This window comes from Phodopus roborovskii, unplaced genomic scaffold, assembly GCF_943737965.1.
Source record: "Phodopus roborovskii unplaced genomic scaffold, PHOROB, whole genome shotgun sequence".
NCBI lineage: Eukaryota > Metazoa > Chordata > Mammalia > Rodentia > Cricetidae > Phodopus > Phodopus roborovskii.
In genome coordinates this window covers 2,861,617-2,878,956 of record NW_026126541.1, presented here as the reverse complement: position 1 = coordinate 2,878,956, position 17,340 = coordinate 2,861,617, and the positions used below count along the sequence as shown (strand labels likewise).

The following is a 17,340-nucleotide window of genomic DNA, read 5'->3' as shown; positions in this document are numbered from 1 at the left end:
AGCTTCAGCTGTCCCCAATACATGGGACACCTGCCTTTCTTCCTGCCAGCACTATTTACCCCGGATGTGAGTCAGCCTCTTCCTGGCTTGTTTAATCTCACTATTCTCTAGAATACTGAGAATATGGCTCTCCTAGCACTACAGGACTCCCAAACTGGAAAACACTGTTTCTACTTTCGAACAGTTGTTTACGGGGGGGGGGGGGGGGGGGAGATTAGCTTTCAACAATCTCCTGTACGCCAGGAGTCAAATGATCTAGAACAATAATGGCGGGAAGCTCCGCCATGCTGAGGAATCCATTTTCCCGGAAGCAGCTCCCGACTTCCAAGCTCCTGCTTTCTACCTTTCCTTGATTTGATTGACAGTGCCTGAAGTGCTTTCTTCCCCCATGACTGTGGATCCCCTGCTCCAGTTGTCCCAACCCCCTTCAGAATATGTAGCCTTCCTGCTCTATAGTTACCCCAATTCCTTTCTCCGGCACTGTTCCCTTCCCCCCTCCCCCTTATCCCTCCCTCCCTCCCCCTTAACCCCCTCCCTCATGCCCAACAATCCTGTTCCCTCCCTCCCTCCCTCCCAGCTATCTTCAAACTCCAGTACAGAGGCTACTGGGAAGTTGTCTCTTGTGCAGACATCGAAGCCTGCAATAGACAGCTCTGTAATCCCCGGTCTTACCAATCAGTCCTGAGTAGGCCAGGAGGCAGTCTGCATAGTTCTCCTTAAGACAGCTGCTAACAGACCTTGACTCTGGCTGGCAGTTGGTAAAGAAATCTGCGAGGCGAGATCTGCAACAGAAAGGGGGGGGGCGTGCTGAAAATACCCCAGGCCTCTGGAGTGAGGGGAGGGTGCAGGAAGATGCTGGTAACAGGCTCAGGGTGTGGCTGGTCAGAGGATCAACTTCCTAAGGCTCTCAGCTCAGGAAGCACCTGTGGCTGCTGACACTTAGTTGTGACTTCAAAACGGTTAGTAGAGAAGATTTTGGATGTTCGCAGTACAAAGATGTGATACATCTCTGGCGTAATGAACATGCCAACTAGCCAAATCATTAGACACTGCATATGCACATGTGTTGAAATGTCACCTCCATAGCTCATAAATACATAAGGTATAATGTGTGTCTATGACAAACACAAAATATATATGAAGACAGAAAATATCATCGTTTGGACAGATGTAACAGTAATTCCTTTGTCAATATGACTTTCTGTGCTCCCTTGCTTTCTCCCTCACCCCGCATCCCCCAGAGAGAGAGAGAGAGAACCCTAAAATATGGGCATACCCTTTCTTTATTCAACCTTCCACCTGCCCCTCCCCAAGCCTTCAACTACCTGTGTGTCTCTGCTTGTTTGGACAGAAATCTTCAGGGCCTATAACTAGAGAAATCTAAAGGCTTTGAAGTTTCCATTCAATATTTATTTCTGACTAGACTTATTTGCATCTTTAGGAAATATGCTTCTCCACACGCTCACCGGAGATCCACAGTGGGAAAATATTTACTTTATACAGAAACATGTTCCTGGCATCAAAATGAGATCCTACAGCCCATCTGCTCCCATAATTCCTAGAGCCTTGAAAAATGCATGTCTCTGTCTCTTGAGTCTTTCCTTATCCCCACTCCAGTCCCATGCTGTCCCCAGCCCCATGCCAGGAAAGAGCTGGTTTTTCTGAGAGTGACAGGGAAGTCAAGAGGGGAGGGTGAGGCACGGCAGGGGCAGGCCCGTGGCTGGCCTCGTTTGCAGGATCCCTCAGCCAGGATGTGGCTTTTAGCATTCCCAGAACTCTCCAGAGGCTTGCACACTCACCAGGAAGCCCTGACTGTGGAGATTCAGAAGCCCCGGACTCACTGGTATGGGGACATAGAGGGCTAATTTTTGGCATGGGGCTGTTTCAGGCTCTTCGAAGGGATATTGTTGGGGAAATCCTGAATAAGAAGTAGCCTCCTGTGAGGCCATCTCGGCAGAGAACAGTCCTGTTTCTACAGGAGAGCACCATGAACCTGGGGATGTGCGTACCCAGCAAGGAGCCTCTCACTCAGCTCAGCTCTCACTCAGCTCAGCTGCTGACATGCCCAGTCCGGATTCTACTTCTTGCACAAGAGAAACTGTAATTCCTGTAGCCTGACGAGACCCCAGGAAGCCGAGTTTGCAGCACTGAGCTGGGCATGGATGTAGGAGTTACAGGCTTGTAAAGGCCCACTTTCTTCTAGGTTTTTTTTGGGGGGGGGGCGTCCTGGGATTCGTTTTGTTTTTTGAGATAAGGTCTTGCTATGTAGTCAAGGCTGTCCTCAAACTTGTCATCCTCCTGCCTGAGCCTCCCATGTGCTGGGATCATGCACATAAGCTACTATGCCTGGATCTTTGCTACCATTTTAATTAGAGAGCTCATGCAAAGGCCTTGCCAGTGGTCACAGCTCACAGTACACTGCAGGGGCTCTGCATTCTGGGTGGTGGGCTCATCTCCAGGGGCCTCAGGAGGACAGGTGTTGGTATCTGCTTCATCTTCTCTACCTAACGCCAGCACTCCCTGGCAAGTCTCCCAGCACAGGTCTGGAGCAGGGCTGCAGGCTAACACTAAGCAGCCCTGGACACCACCCCTCCCCCACCAGGTCAGGCGAGGCTCTGAAAGTGTGAACACCTGGACCACAAACACAGCCAGGGCCTCGCTGGTGCCCTCTACCTTGTACTGAGCACATGGAATGGCACAGGACCTGGCTAATTCTACAGTCCAGCTAAAGGATTTCTTTTCTGCAGGAAATCTCTAAAGATACCTCAGGTTTACCCAACTGTGTCAGACGGCGTTCAGCTCGAATGGAGTGTTAATTTCAGAAAAAACCAAAAAATTCTGGCCATGAAATTAATGCTTTAATGGCCCTGGGTTTCTCATTCAGCAAAGCTCAACTCCAGTTCAGACAGCTCTACACAGAACCTAGATGGCGGTGGTGGCCAAACCTCGGTGATCACCCACTCTGGAATGTGACTGAGTCTCCGGATCACACTGTTAACAATGGCATCGTGATGGGGATTACAGCCCCTCTCCTCTGTACAGGCTAACACCACCAGACTCACTTTAACAACCCAAGAATTGACTCACAATTGGACCCCGGAATGAAAGGCTAATTGAATCAGTATGTTGCATAAACTGTAAGCTTGATTGGGAGAATCGGACAAAATACATACAGCTCTAAGCAGAACACCGTGGCTGCATTTTGAGAGGAACGAAGATCCAGGCTCTGAGGCCAGCAAGGCTAAGATGGGACCAGAGATTAGGAACGGAAGAAAGCAGCTGCAAGGTTAGCATGGAAGAAGCCAGTACTCAGAGGAAGACAAGAAGCCTCCACTTTACCTGGGATTATCTAGGAAGCAGAGCACATGCCAAGAAGCCAAGAAAGCGCCCCCCCCCCCGAGGAAACACAGGGGGAGGGGCAACCGAAGGCCACACAGCCACTACACCGTAAGACGATTGGGGCTCTTTTCTCCACTCATCACCCCTCCCACCCTTGAGAATGCTTCTAACTTTAAATATACTCCATGGCTAATTTAAGAGACATGATTTTTCCCTCCACCTTTTCTCCTGGCACAGCCAGGGTTCCCACCTAACCTATACTGTAATTTTCCCCTTACACTCTAAAATTGAATAAACTGTTGACGAGCCTCCTCCTGAGTCTGTTTTTAAACTCTTTTATTAATGAGACCAAGAACCCCAAAAGAGAACCTCTGTGTCCCTGGAAACAGGACCAGTGTACCATGGGCAGAGCGTTTCAGGGTCCAGGAGGGTACACGGGCAGTATTCTGTCAGATATACCCCACACCTATTCCTCACATCCACAGCTGGAGATGATGGGGCTCCCACTATGAAAGAGGGAAAACCAATAGAAGAAAGTGTGCCGGAGTCAGCATTTTGGATATATGGGCCGTTTTGAGGAACTGTGGGAACTGCTCGACATCAGAATGTGGTGACCAGTCAATGCCACAAAGCAGGTTCCTCATGAACAATAGATAGACATCATGTTGAAGAATTGTAACGATGCAGCTGGTCCCATGGGAAAGCCTGTGTTGTATCTTGGCCACCCAGAACAAATCCTCTGGGCCAGGCTTCTACTCCTATTTTTCTGTGCCTAATAAGGCTCTGTGGCACCGGTTAAAGTCCAAGTTCAGCCTTTTCCAAAGAAAGACAGGAATTATTCCTTTACAACACCTCCATCACTGTCCTCTAAGACAACTTATAGCGTTGGGAGCCAAGGGTCTCATGCATTGGCCAAGGTGTGTTCGAGCTCAGTGACTGATGTTGTGTTTGTGCTTCCAATATGAGGATGAAAAAGACCTTGTCTTTATCTTAACTTCAGGTCCAGAATCCGTAAAGGGATTATTATAATACCTTGGCTGTTTTGTTTGGTTTCAGTTTGTTTTGTTTTTTGTTTTTGTTTTGTTTTGGTTTTGGACAGGGTCTTATGTAGCCCAGGCTGGCCTCAAATTAGATCTGCAGCTAAGAAAGACTTTCAACTCCCAATCCTCCCAATCCCCCTGCTTCCATTTCCTAAGTGCTGGTAGAACAGGCTTTTCCCTCACAGTCAGCAAGTCCCAAAACATCTAAGAAAGGCTGCTAAGCAAACCAAAACCAAAGACAAACCAACAATTTAACATTTTTACAAATGGCCTAGACTTTTCCTGACAACTCTAGTGAGACAGATATTTTGTTGCTGTTTTTTTTTTTTTTTTAACTTTACTTTTATTTATTTATTTCTAATGTCTTAGCACACAAAGTAACATGTTTCCCTGTGGCGTTTCCTAACACTTAGCTTGGATTATTTCCCTTCATACACTAAGCCTGTCTGCCACCTCCGGGCCTTACTCTTTTTTCCCTCATACTTTAATCCTAATTTTATACTTAAGTCTTCATTCCAGAGGAAAAGAGGGGTCAGCAGAACCTGGATTTTTTTAAAACCACACACTAACACCCTTGCGAATGCTTTCAACCCAGAGCTGCAATGGCTTCAGAAAAGCCAAGCTCCAGGGCCTGAGACAGGAGGGACACACTTTTCAGACAAAGTTGAAGGAAGACTGTGGCAGGCAGGAGGCGACATTATTATCGTGTTTCCGTAATCCAGGGCAACGGTTGTGAAGGATTTGCATGTTCTGTGTGCTGGTGTATGTGCTCAACACATACTCACACATTCAGCTCCACAACCACCTCACTAATATGTAGCATGGTCCCCATTATCTTTAGGAGGAAGCTGCGTCAGAGAGAGGGTCAGTGTGGACCCTTGCAGGTTGTGAACTCCAAGGCTGGGTTTGGGGGATGGCCACATTCTGTCCAGTTCCAGCACCACAAGGATCCCCAGAATTACACTTCAGGTATACTGCTAACCCTTTCACAGAGGACTGCGAGGCTACGGGACGCAGGTGCTACTGGAGGGGAAGAGTGGACGAACTGAGTTTGGACTTTATCCTAGAGGCATAGGATCCTGTGAAGACTTTTCCTCAGATCTCTGAGCTGATGGGCAAAGGCATAATTAGAACCAATGGGTGGCCATAGATCCCTCAGCTGATGGGCTGAGGCCTATGCATACCCACGCTGCTTGGGACACAGAGAAAAGACGAGAATGTATCAAGATGGTGGAACCCAAGCTTCAGAAAGGATCAGAGTGTGAACAATAGATTGGGAAATGGTGTTGTGGTGGAAAAACCAGGCTATGGGTTTGTAGCTGTGGCTCTTCCTAGTACACAGTGTCTTCAGAATTCAAGCTTTGGTAGGTGGTTAGACCACCAGCTCATGTATCACCCAGCGAACATTCACCACATGAGCACCAGCTGTATGCACAGCTGCGGCAGCCCTCAGATACAGTGCGTGAACACACCTCCACCTCAGGCCCTAAGTGATGAATCATGCTGTAACTGGGTTTCAGTGGCTCCTCTGCCAGGAAGCATAAATGTCCAATATGGGATTAACAAAGAAACTCCACCGACGGATTTCTTCTGGAGACGCGAAATCTCCATGACTACGGCGGTGATGAGCGCCGATTGTTTTTCTCTGAGAAAATGAAAAGGAAATGAATAGGTACTAATGTAGAAATGTATCGCCCTCAGTCACAGAAACCCCCACCCCCGCCCTTAAAGAAGAAAGGGCTGGCAAATGCCACGAGGCTCTTAGGGAATCTGAAAAATAGTGGTTGATGTGGAAAATAGCACATTAAGGGAGTACGCTGCTAACTGGAAATAGAAAAATGATTATAATGATAAAGTCTTGAAGCATCTTAAACGGCAGATGGTCTTTGGACAGTGGGGAAGGGTGCCATTTCCCTACTTTTTCTGTAACTTAGGAGAAATGTGCTATAAAGGGTAGGCACCCGTGGGTCAGCAAGGCCTCTAACTGCCTCCTGGGACACACCCCCTGGGTGAGAGCTATGCTGAGCCTGGGTGAAGAGCTGTGATGCTGTATGGGATCGAGGCCCACAACTGCTGAATGTACTGCTTAACACCTGTGCTCTGCAGGTTCCTCCTGGCAATCTCAGAAATGCAGCACGTGAGACACAAGGCTGCCACAAACAAACTAAGGTCAACACCAACAAAACACTACTTTTTGTTTTTCCAGTGTTACTGTTGACACCCATATCGATTCTGCCATTAACCATGATTGTACTTCCTCTGGAGACTTGGAACAGGACTTGTATTAAGGACGCCTCATCCAGCTCACAAGGCAGGGCTCACAAGCTCAGGATGCCAGAGCAGGTGGCCACAGGTGGCATGCTCAGAGAAGGACTTGTCACATGTCTGTAACTGCTCTGCAGGGGTCAAGAACAGACTTTGATTTTCCTTTCGCTGGGGCCCTGAAGTCACCTACCTTAGACTTCGCCTGCAGACTTCATCCTTATGTCCCCCTGCCTTCAGAGGCAGCATTGGGATATAAGATACACATGTATCTTATATATTCTGAAGGAATATGTGTGGGCAGGGCATGCACAAGAGGAACTACATTAGAGAGGGTGACCCTTTCTGTGAATCATGCTCTCCTCCTTTGGCTCTTTGGAGCCAACCAGAATCCACACACCGGAAGGGGTTGATTATCAAATGAAGATCTTGAATTTGAATTAGGTAGAATGCATGTCTAGCACACTTGGAATCCTGGCTTGGTATATGGCCATAATCCCAGCACTTCAGAGGTAGAGACAGGAGGATTAAGAGTTCAAGGCCATCCTCGGCTACATAGTGAATTTGAGGCTAGCCTGGGCTACGTGAGAACCTGGGGAGATCTGAGAGGGAGAGGTTATGAAGTTTCTGGAAACCTTTAAACATTAGGCTTTCCATTCACATCACTTGGCTGATGGAAGCTTCTCAATGAGTATGCCCATAGAAGGTTCTCTGCTCTGGGAACACCTCTCTACTCCAGATCCCCTCTCTGACCCGTTAGCTGGTGACTTGACTTCTACCTCAGTTTCTTTCTTCACTTGGAAGATAGCCAATGCCAGGAAAGCCGCTTTACATGGCTGGCATTTACAGAGTTCTTCTTGACACCTGATGCTCGATACAGCTTTGTTCCTATTCCTTCATCCATTTCTCCTAGTCCCCAGACAATCCCAATGTGAACTTTTCACCATAAAAACCCAAGTGGAGAAGCATACCTTTCCCCGAGAGGCCCTCCTGTCACACAGGAGGAATAGGTTACATCTGTGAAGCTAGAGACATCAACTTTGACTCAAAACAAAACCGAGAAGCCCAAAAGCAAAGCATCTTACAGTGTCCCTTACGGCCTTCTCGGTCTTAAGAACCTGTGGTATGAAGGGGTTTTAAATGAAGCTACTTTATGGAAGAGATGCAGAGAGAAAGACATTTTTCAATGACTAAGTATCAGTAAGTTCGCTACCACTTCTAATATCTCATGCAGAATAAAAACATCTTGAAAAACAAGCTTCCAATATTAGCCCAGGGAGGACAGTGCTGGAGTACTGTGATGGTAACTGTCTGATACAGTGACATGAAACAGATCTTTCCTCTTTCTGCTTTTAGAAAATTACCTTAGCCCTTGTGCTCCGGCAGCCCACTGCAGTGCACATCTGGAAAGCATCGTTTAGGAAATCAGAGCCTGTATTAAATACATTCCGCAGAAGGCGTTGTTTTCTGTCACTGTACCTTCTTCTCCTCACTGGCTTTCTGCAGCAAAGGCTGGAGGCAGGCTGTGGGACTCAACTGTAGGGCTGAGCCCGCATCTACCTGCTGCCTAGCAGTGAGCCTGAGAGCCAAGCCTGAGAGCCAAGCACAGCCTTTCTAGAGCAGGGGTCCTTGGTCAGATACACACGCTCCTGCTGCAAATGCTAGAGCCTCTTGAAACTTGGGTTCATGAGCTTCTACCTGAAATTGTCACTCAGAGAGAGATTACTAGACTCGGCCAAAACGACCACGTGCTGACTGCTAGATCCAACAGCCTCTGGGACATTCCTGTGCTTTGCTTCCAGAATCAGGAAGGCTTCTGTGCCTAAGCAGTTCTCAATCCCTGTTTCCCCAAATCCCTGCTCAGCTCTATTCTGGTATTTAGGAAGCTCCAAGACACTGACCAGAACCATGGGTATATCCTGACTATTCCTGTCCCCTGAGCTTCGCTACCAAGGTTCTTGGAGGCCCCAAGGGCAAGAGTTCAGCCCATGGATCGCACACAGGCTTCCCTCACCATACCCCATGCCTGGTCTGTGGATCTCTACAGAGCCTAGCCCGAGGAAGGTGTTCAAGGCAGCACGTGGGCACCTTGCAGTTTTGCCCATGTCTTCTGTAGTCAGAAGCTTTCCGGGTTCAGACAAGGCAGGCTGCAGAGATGGCACACTCTTACCCTTTCAGATCACATCACACTGCGGTGGCCCCCTGAGGGCAGTCCCCTCAGCATCCAAACAATTCTTCCTGAAGCTACCTCGCATGAGCACTGACAGCCATCAGTCAGCACGCACCAGGTGGCTGGCATGGCTGTACAGCTAGCTACTCTCTCATTGGCAATTTTGCAAAGTAAGTTACCGCTGCTGGTCCGCTGCTAATCCATTCCAACCAGAAAGTGGCTTTCACAGGCCTCTGATCTGGTGTCCCAGAGTTCCCCATCAGCAGGGCTCCCTCTCCAGCTTCCCACAGTGGGTTCCTCTCAATGCACAAACTGATAGTTGCAATATAAACAAACTCCAGACAATAGCAGGAGCACAGAACAAGCACAGACAGCCCTGTGCCGCATCTCCAAGTCAAATAAAGTTGTTTGTATTGCCCATGCCATGCTATGTCTATTAGCGTAGAAAAAAAATCTAGCTTCGCGTCCTTGTTTTTAAAGGAAGAAATTGAAGGAGCCGAGAAATTGGAGGCTTTCTGGCTGATGAGACAATCATAACACTCTCAGTCACCCAACAGTTGTCTGCTGAGGTAACCACAGGTGACAAATACGTTAAACCCCTTTAGAGCAAGTCTTAGCTCATAAGCCCTTGATATTTCTGCAGGGGAAATTAATAAATCAGTTTTTGTGACAATTTGGCCACAGGGAGAAATAGAAATCTAGATGTTCAACCAATCTTTCACCAGTAGAGCTGCACTGTAAGGCTCCAGATATGTAGAATTCAGCAGCCCTCCCCCGTGTCTTCAGGGGAGACTTTCAGAAGCGGCCTCCCATTCCTCTTCGAACTCAAATCTCACATCATCAGCTGTTCAGGGACACTGGACAGCAAGGGTCACCCACTGTGGCTTTATTTAATTATTTATGCTCACTCCTATCTCAGAAACCTGTCTGAAGTACATTCTGGTGTAGCTGCCATGCAGCAGGGTCCAGGAAACTACCAGTGAGGGGACTGAGGGCCAACAGACAGACTGCACACATCCCTGTACAGACTGCAGACATCTCTGCTGGCTGGGCAAGAACTACACACCTGGAGGCGAGGTCTATACCATCCCCTGGGAGAAAAGTCAGTGACTGACGCATTCCATGATGCCAAAGAGTTAAACAAGATGGGCATGTGTAAGGAAGCCACATGTGGAGGGATGAACTGACCTGTGGGCCATTTTGATTCCTAACGTTGTCTACACTCCGATCCTCAGAGCCTGAGAGAATGCTGCCTTACTCACCAGGCAAAGGAAGCTTGCTGCTGCGGCCAAGGCAACCACAGGGATCCTTGTGTGTGAAAGGACAGCAGGTAAGGAAACCAGGTGTGGTGGTATGCGCGGGCAATCCCAGAATTCAAGAAGTCAAGGCAGGAAGATGGCAGATTCAAGGCCAGCCTGGGCTATAGAGTGAGGTCTCATTAAGGAGGGCAACAGACAGACTGGCAGACAACAGACAGACCTATAAGCCAAGAAATCAGGAAATGAGAGCAAGGCACGGGCATACAGAAAAAACTTAGCCCAGCAAGTACCCCAACCACAGCCTAGTGCAGCCACTAAGGACTTGGGACTTGTAGACTTTGAGAGAATGAGTTCATGTTGTTTGAAATAACACTTTGCGGTTTGTTATCAACTACAACTGTTTGGCCAATGACTCAGGCATATCACTGGCTAGCTCTCTATTATAAATTGACCCATTTCTACTCATCTCTGCATTGCCACAAGGCTGTGGCTTACCAGGAATGCTCCCGTATGTTACTCCTTTGATGGCTGCATGGCGTCTCCCTCGCTTGGCCTTCTTTCCGTCTGCGTCTTTGTTTGGGTTTCCTACCTGGCGGTATTTTTCTTCCTGGCCATTGGCTGAAACAGCTTTATTCATCAACCAATAAAAGCAAGGCATGTTTCCGACCATACAGAAGAACATTCCGTATCATTCAGGTTTGCGGCAACGTATTAAGCAAACAGCGAAGGAGTTTTGAGTATCAAATTTGCTGATGGAGTAAAAAATTATATTTAAATTCAGCTGCTTACTAACCACGACACCTCAGGGAAGCACCCTAATCTCTCTAAAGTTTACTTATTTGAGGTGAATGGCAGCAAATCCACCAGCTAAAACTGGGGGAGGAGGGGTTAGGTCCATCTAACAGTTTGCACCTGTTCACAGCTGTTCCTGACTCCTAAGCAAAAGGAAACTCATGAGCACCACTGTGGCGGTATCTTTCTTGCACAAATAAAGCCTGTCTGGGTGTTAGAGAATGGAGCTTGCCACTAGCTAAGCACAGAGTTCTGGAGGTCTGTACAGACAGACGGGAAGTGAGGTAGCTGAGCAGAAACAGGATATAAGCAGGGAGAAACAGGAATTTGCTCTCTTCGCTGCTGAGATGATGAGGAGGTGAGGTGTGCGGTGACTCGCTCCTTCTCTCCAATCTCTCAGCGTTTCCCTCCATATCTGACTCCGCCCTTTCATTATCTGGACTAATTAAGAAACTCCATTCACACACCAGTGTCTGCAGTTCAGATCTGGACCTGCCAGAGACTCCACACTGGCCTTGGGACCTCTATGAAATAAATGCTAGGGTTTAGATGACCATTGTGGTACTTGTAGAATTCATCTGCTAATAACTTAGTTATAACTAACTCCTGACCAGGCCACAGTCCATGCGTTCAAACTGAGACCATGACAGACCAGGCCAGGCTCATCCCTTCAACAGAGCACAAAGGACTTTCTCTGGTAAGTCTTCGCCATCTTCAAGGATATCAGAGCATCCTACTGTCCAATGAGCCCACAAGTACATCAGTGTCCTATGGGTCAAGAAGCCCACAATCCATACACACTCAGACAGTGAAGCTCTGAATGTAGCTCCCATACATGGAGCACTAATGGTCTTAAGACTTGATCACCAGGCCTGTGTTATATAAGGAGGAGAGCAGCCTACTCTCACAAGGGTGTGGAGAGACCCGGAACTTAGTATTATGATGTTTGCAGTTAAAGTGTCTGTTTGAACTCTAATTAGCTTTGCGAAAACGGGCTAAATTCTAGAAATTATCCCAAAAGCTGCTTTCTTCAGCTGAGCCTTGAGGTTTTTTTTTGGAGGGGGGGTTCCCAGAAGATGAAAAATTAAAATTACATAACTCTCTTAACTTCCATAATTTGCAAAGCCCTTCCTTCTTGCCATAACTCTCAAAGGCAAGCACTAACTTCCTCTGTGGAGCCTGGGCCCCAAGCTCTGCCCCATGGACTGTCATCACATTATTGGAACGAAGAAAGAAGCAGAGAGAAATGGATGCCTGAGTGGCTAATGACCTACTCTCCTATGAACAAACCTTAAACAGAAACATGAAAATAAGGTCCCCTATTAATCTTTAATGGGCATGCAGACTTCCTAAGGAAAATTATATTCAACAGTAAATATACACTAGGCCATTTTTCTTTTAGGCAAGTTGTTTTAGAGTCAACAGACACTGAGCTTAGCAAATAGCCGCTCTTTAATATATTTCTTCCAAGACAGGGCACAGAGAATATCACAACTGCGCAGGAGGCAGGCACTCACCGGGGTGTGTATCAAGGGAATGAGTCACTTGCTCCTGCTAGCAGAAGACAGTTTCCCCTTCCAGCGAATCCTCAGGTCTTGCATCCCGCCCACCACTACCTGCATTTTATATACAGCTCTCTCGACTGCATATAAAGCATCCCCTCTTCGCTTCTCAAGGATGAAGGAGCCAAGTCCCACGTTTTGTACAAGCTGTTTTCTAGAAGTGGGTCCCTCACCTAGCTTGCTGTAGTAGCAAATGGATGGGATCCTACAGGGGGCAGGGAACACCACTAAGGCCCCTACCAAGCCTCTTCTCTGTGGGAGCCTGAAGCAGGGTGCCTGCTTCAGGTGCGAGCCTCTACTTTTACAACACCGGGAGAAAGAAGGGCCTAGAACCAAGAAGAGAACAAAGCAGGTAAAGGCTTGGATGTGTGAGCAAGTAAATCTAAGTCCCAAACACCGGGCTCCAACTGCTGGTTAATCAGCGCTTAATAATGGACGGCTTGGGTGTGTACTTTCACCCACACAACGGGCTCGGGTGAGGAGACGTCATCCCAATGCGGCGGCTCCAAACTGTCCTTACAGTAACTGCATCTGCCGCTGTACCTGATGGTGTTCGGGGAACAACCATCATTTGACAAACAACAACCTTCATTCACAGTTTGGCACCCTGGGTCCCAGCCAGGCCCAGATCAGCCCGGTCAGGAGCCTGGTTAGAGTTAGAAGCAGATTTGGAGGAGAGGAGAAGCCCACAGTCACCTCCAAGACTTCACGATCTGTCAGCTCAGCTCGTGAACCCTGCATGAGTGGAGTTCGATCTGATTTAAATGTCTACCAGTGATCTTACTGGGACCAATAAAGTGTAATGACAGGGTTCGTGGGCACAGTCTGACAGTGCTCAAAGTCAAAAGACACAACAATGTAGCGTCTGTTGCCACTGCCAGTAAGGCTCAAATACAACCCGGTGACACAGCTACATGGAGATGCCATGGTCACCTGGGACTGGGCCCCATCTCTCTGAGCAGGGTCTGCAAGTGCCCAACACCAGTATCCTCTGCCTAGGGAGGAAAACACTGAGCCTGTCTGCCACGCAGGAAGGAAAGGTCTCTGCTGCACGCTTGGTATCCAAAACCCAGTCAGACGACATTTGGTGGTACCTCTTGGACACCCAGACATGCCCCTTCCTGAAGTCTAGACAGCAATCTCAGCCCAGCCCATGCTCCCCCCTGATAACCACAGACATGTCCACAGAGGAAGTAACACAGGAACCAGGTAGAGCAGCTTTCCCTCCTCCCCCCGGGGCACAAAGACTGCTCCGAAGGCCATTTTTTTGCAACCGGGCTTCTCTCCAAATTATTGTCCTCAAACCCTCTGCTTGGGCATACATCTTCAATTATAACTCGGATGACTTGACTCCTATTTCAGGCCAGGTTCTGCCTATGGACACCTGGTTGTCTCCTCCTTTCCTCACAAAATGACGACATAGTTTGACAGGCAATGGGGCTAGCCCCGAAAGGAACTAAACAGGTCAGTGGCTACCACGTTGTTATGGTTTGGAATTAAGAAGAATTTCCCCCCAAAGACTCGTGTGTTGAAACCTTTGTCCCTAACTAGAGGGACCATTTTCAGTTCTGGAAACTTTTGGAGATACGGACAATTTAAAGGAAGTGACTGACTGGAGTTGTGTCCACGGGAGCTGCATCTTGTCCCAGGCCGCCCTGTGTCTTGGCCACCATGAAGTAAACAAACTCTGCCCCATCTTCCCATCACCATCATGTCGTCTCCCCGCAGGGCCAGAAACAGTGCGAGTTTCGGCAGCTGTGGGCCAGAATAATGTCTTCTCCCTTTAAGCTGTCCCCTGAGATATTGTGGTCAAGGGACACAAAGCCAACAAACACACAAGCATCTTAGTGTCCTCTGACAGGGGCATCACCTGACTTTAAACCTCTTCCCAGTGAGTTCCCAGGCCTTCCAAGCATAGTTCCTTTAGTGCATCAAGGGTTTCCTGCTTATTCTTCCTGCCCACAACTAACTTCATGGCCTCCATGTCTTCTCCACGGTTCACGTCCAACTGGCTAGACAGTGCAGATCCCTCCCCTCCCCAACCCCTCCCTCCAAGGCTCAGATCCCAGCAACATCCATCTCAGTGTGTTCCTTCTCAACCTTTCAGCCCAAAGGAGGATGTGACCTCAAGCCTAGACCACCTGGCCAGCATTTCCTAAATCAGTAGCTCTCCCAGCTGAACCCTAGACCAGCAGCAGCACTGGCCTTTGGGCTGTAGATGCGCTGGTCCATGCCAGCTGTCCCGCATCAGAACTTATCCCAGCAGAGTGGCCCTTCTCAGAGCTACAGGACAGTCTCTCCTGTAGTGCCATAGATACCCACATTACCTGCCTCCCCAGCACTCAGGGTAACCCACTCCTCTCTAACCCGAGCCCCACAAAACATTTGACCCCCTAATCCTGACGACCCACCAAATGAAGTCACCAGCAGCCACAACACAGCAAACAGCCAGTCTGAAACAAAAGAGGAGTATAGCAGGGAAGGCATTATTCCTATGTGAGCATGGTTCAGCTTGCAGTCCTGCTGGGGGCTGACCTCTGGGCCTTCGTCCTGCCCCTACAGAGAGGCTTCTTCCCAGGGCGGCATCTGACTCCTCTGCTGCAGCATTCTCAAGGGAAGGGATTTCCTGGACCCAGATCCCTGTCCTAAGAAGCTTCAAGCTGTTAGATGGAGTCAGGGAACTAACTACCAGAGGAATTCCAACTGCGTAATCACAGGAATCTTCCATTTCCTATTCTAGGGGTTGAGTTAGGTTAACTGTAGCCTTAAACACATACATATACATACCCACACACACCACACACACACTCACACACCACACACACCACACATAATACACACACACACAGACCACACACACACACTCATGCGCACACCACACATACCACACATAAGACACATACATATACCCACGCACACATGCACGCACACACGCACACTCCTTACACATGCACACACATACCACACATAAGACACATACATATACACCATATACCCACACACCACACATAACACACACACACACACAGCAAAGAGAGCAGAGCCGGGCTATAACCCCTTCTCTGAGCCTGGGACTTACCTGAGGAACCTTCTCAAGCCCCAGCCTCAGAAGAAAGCCTTGACAAATATTTCTAGACACAGAATTAATAACCATCAGCATAAAACAGTCAATGCGTGGTGATCCCCTAGGACCCTGGAAAGGGAAGGGCCCCGAGGAAGGTGCTGTCTTCAGCGGGGCATTTCTCCCAGGAGGATACAGTGTAGGTCCCTGTTCTGAGCCTGCCTGGCAGCCCCAGAGCACAGCGTGTCTGATGGCCAAGCCTGGCATTCTTAGCACTTACCCAGAATGCACCAGGAAGGGCTCTGAGCCTGCTCCCACAGACAGACCCTGACACACCTTGCCTATACGCAGGTCAGACACAGGATAGAGGTGCCTGCCTACACACAATGCCTCAGTTCAGAGATCTTGGGAAAGATGGTATCTAGGAACCCAAGACTCCAGCCCCAAATTTACACAGTCCATCCAGGCGCCCGCTGTGCACGGAACCCTACTGGGGTCAATGTGGCTGTTTCTGCAGTCAAATGAATGCAGTTCCGTCTCTCACTGTCAGGAGAGAACGGAACAGGGTTGGCCAGAGGCCACTTGCTGTGAGAACGCCACAGACTGAATGAAGGAGCCACCCGAAGGTCCTCCTTCCAGACACGGGTTTGGAAGAGTGTGAGACCCCTCCCATGCATTTCTTCTTGTTTCTGTTGCTGTATTTGAGAAATACTTCTAGCAAACAGACCCTGTTATTTAAAGTAACACACGGGAGGCTTCTTGATGTTATTTTTAAGTGAAATGCAAATGGAGCTTTCCATTAGCATGTAAACATTCCTTCAGCTTTGATGTAATATAGGAAGTATTAATAGATTTAACCCATATAAGCAAACCCCCCTGGGAGTCTCAGTGAGTTTTTTTCAGGAGTGTAAAGAGGTCTAGGAACCAAAAAGGCTGAAGATTTGTTACTTTAATGAGAAATGAAATATGTTTCCAAGAGGTACAAGATGCTTAGGTCTCTTACTTAAGCATTTTTTTTTTCCCTTTGAAAATGATTAAATAAAAAGTGAAATCAAAGTCACCTCCAGCCTCCATTTCACTCCTGCTCAGTGTGGCTGGCAGACACACAGGGGCAGCTTCCAAGACAGGCGCCCCTTGCACAGCAGCGGGCGGCGCGGCTCGGCAGCCCACCAGGCCTCCGGAGCGCAAATCCAGTCACAGTGCTCGGGTGACACAGATGTGAATTCATCTCTCGCATCCTCAGCCCTCCCACTCCACCTCTGCTGGCAAGAGCGTGGCCCAATACTTGGGACAATGCAAATGCCGAGCAAATGTTGCTCTCCCTAACCCTAGCCTCAACTGCTACTGCCATTCACACATTCTTGTGGTGATATCCCCAGGCTCCTGAGTCCCTTGTGACAAGTCATCTGCCTCTCGTTGCGGCTTGCTCCCCAATGGGGCGATGGAATGACTCAGTGCTTGAACCCGTCCAGGACGAGGGATGTGTAGGAGCCATCCCCGAGTCAGCAAGTGCCCTTTGCCTGGCCCCTCATCACGGTGACTCACACACAGCTCCACGTCAGAGAGCCCCCTATTTGGGGTGGCCCCTTTGGGTCACTGCAGCCGCCTTCACATGCCCACAAGGCCGCCAGTCATGGCCCCCTGCCTACACACCCTCAACAATAGTGAGCCTCACCACCGTGGCCAGCTCCGCTCACATCTTATTGTCCATATTATGTTAATAACTGCATGTTCTACAAGAGATGTTCTAGAAATGACACATACCGCAGACACCTCTAGACATTGTTCCCTGCCTCCGTCCTCCCACTTTTCCTGGAGGCCTGAACACCAAAGGGGAAAAGACGGCTATGGATCA

The 17,340-nt window shown here is 48.7% G+C and overlaps 1 protein-coding gene across 1 annotated transcript in view; it reads right to left on the bottom strand.

Moving 5' to 3' along the window:
* The window catches only part of Gfra1 (GDNF family receptor alpha 1), a 205,118-nt gene that overhangs the window by 31,559 nt on the left and 156,219 nt on the right, over nucleotides 1-17,340 (bottom strand). Inside the window, exon 6 of the mRNA XM_051199904.1 lies at nucleotides 673-782. Within this exon, the coding sequence (XP_051055861.1) occupies nucleotides 673-782 (110 nt within the window). The remainder of the gene's footprint in view (nucleotides 1-672; nucleotides 783-17,340) is intronic.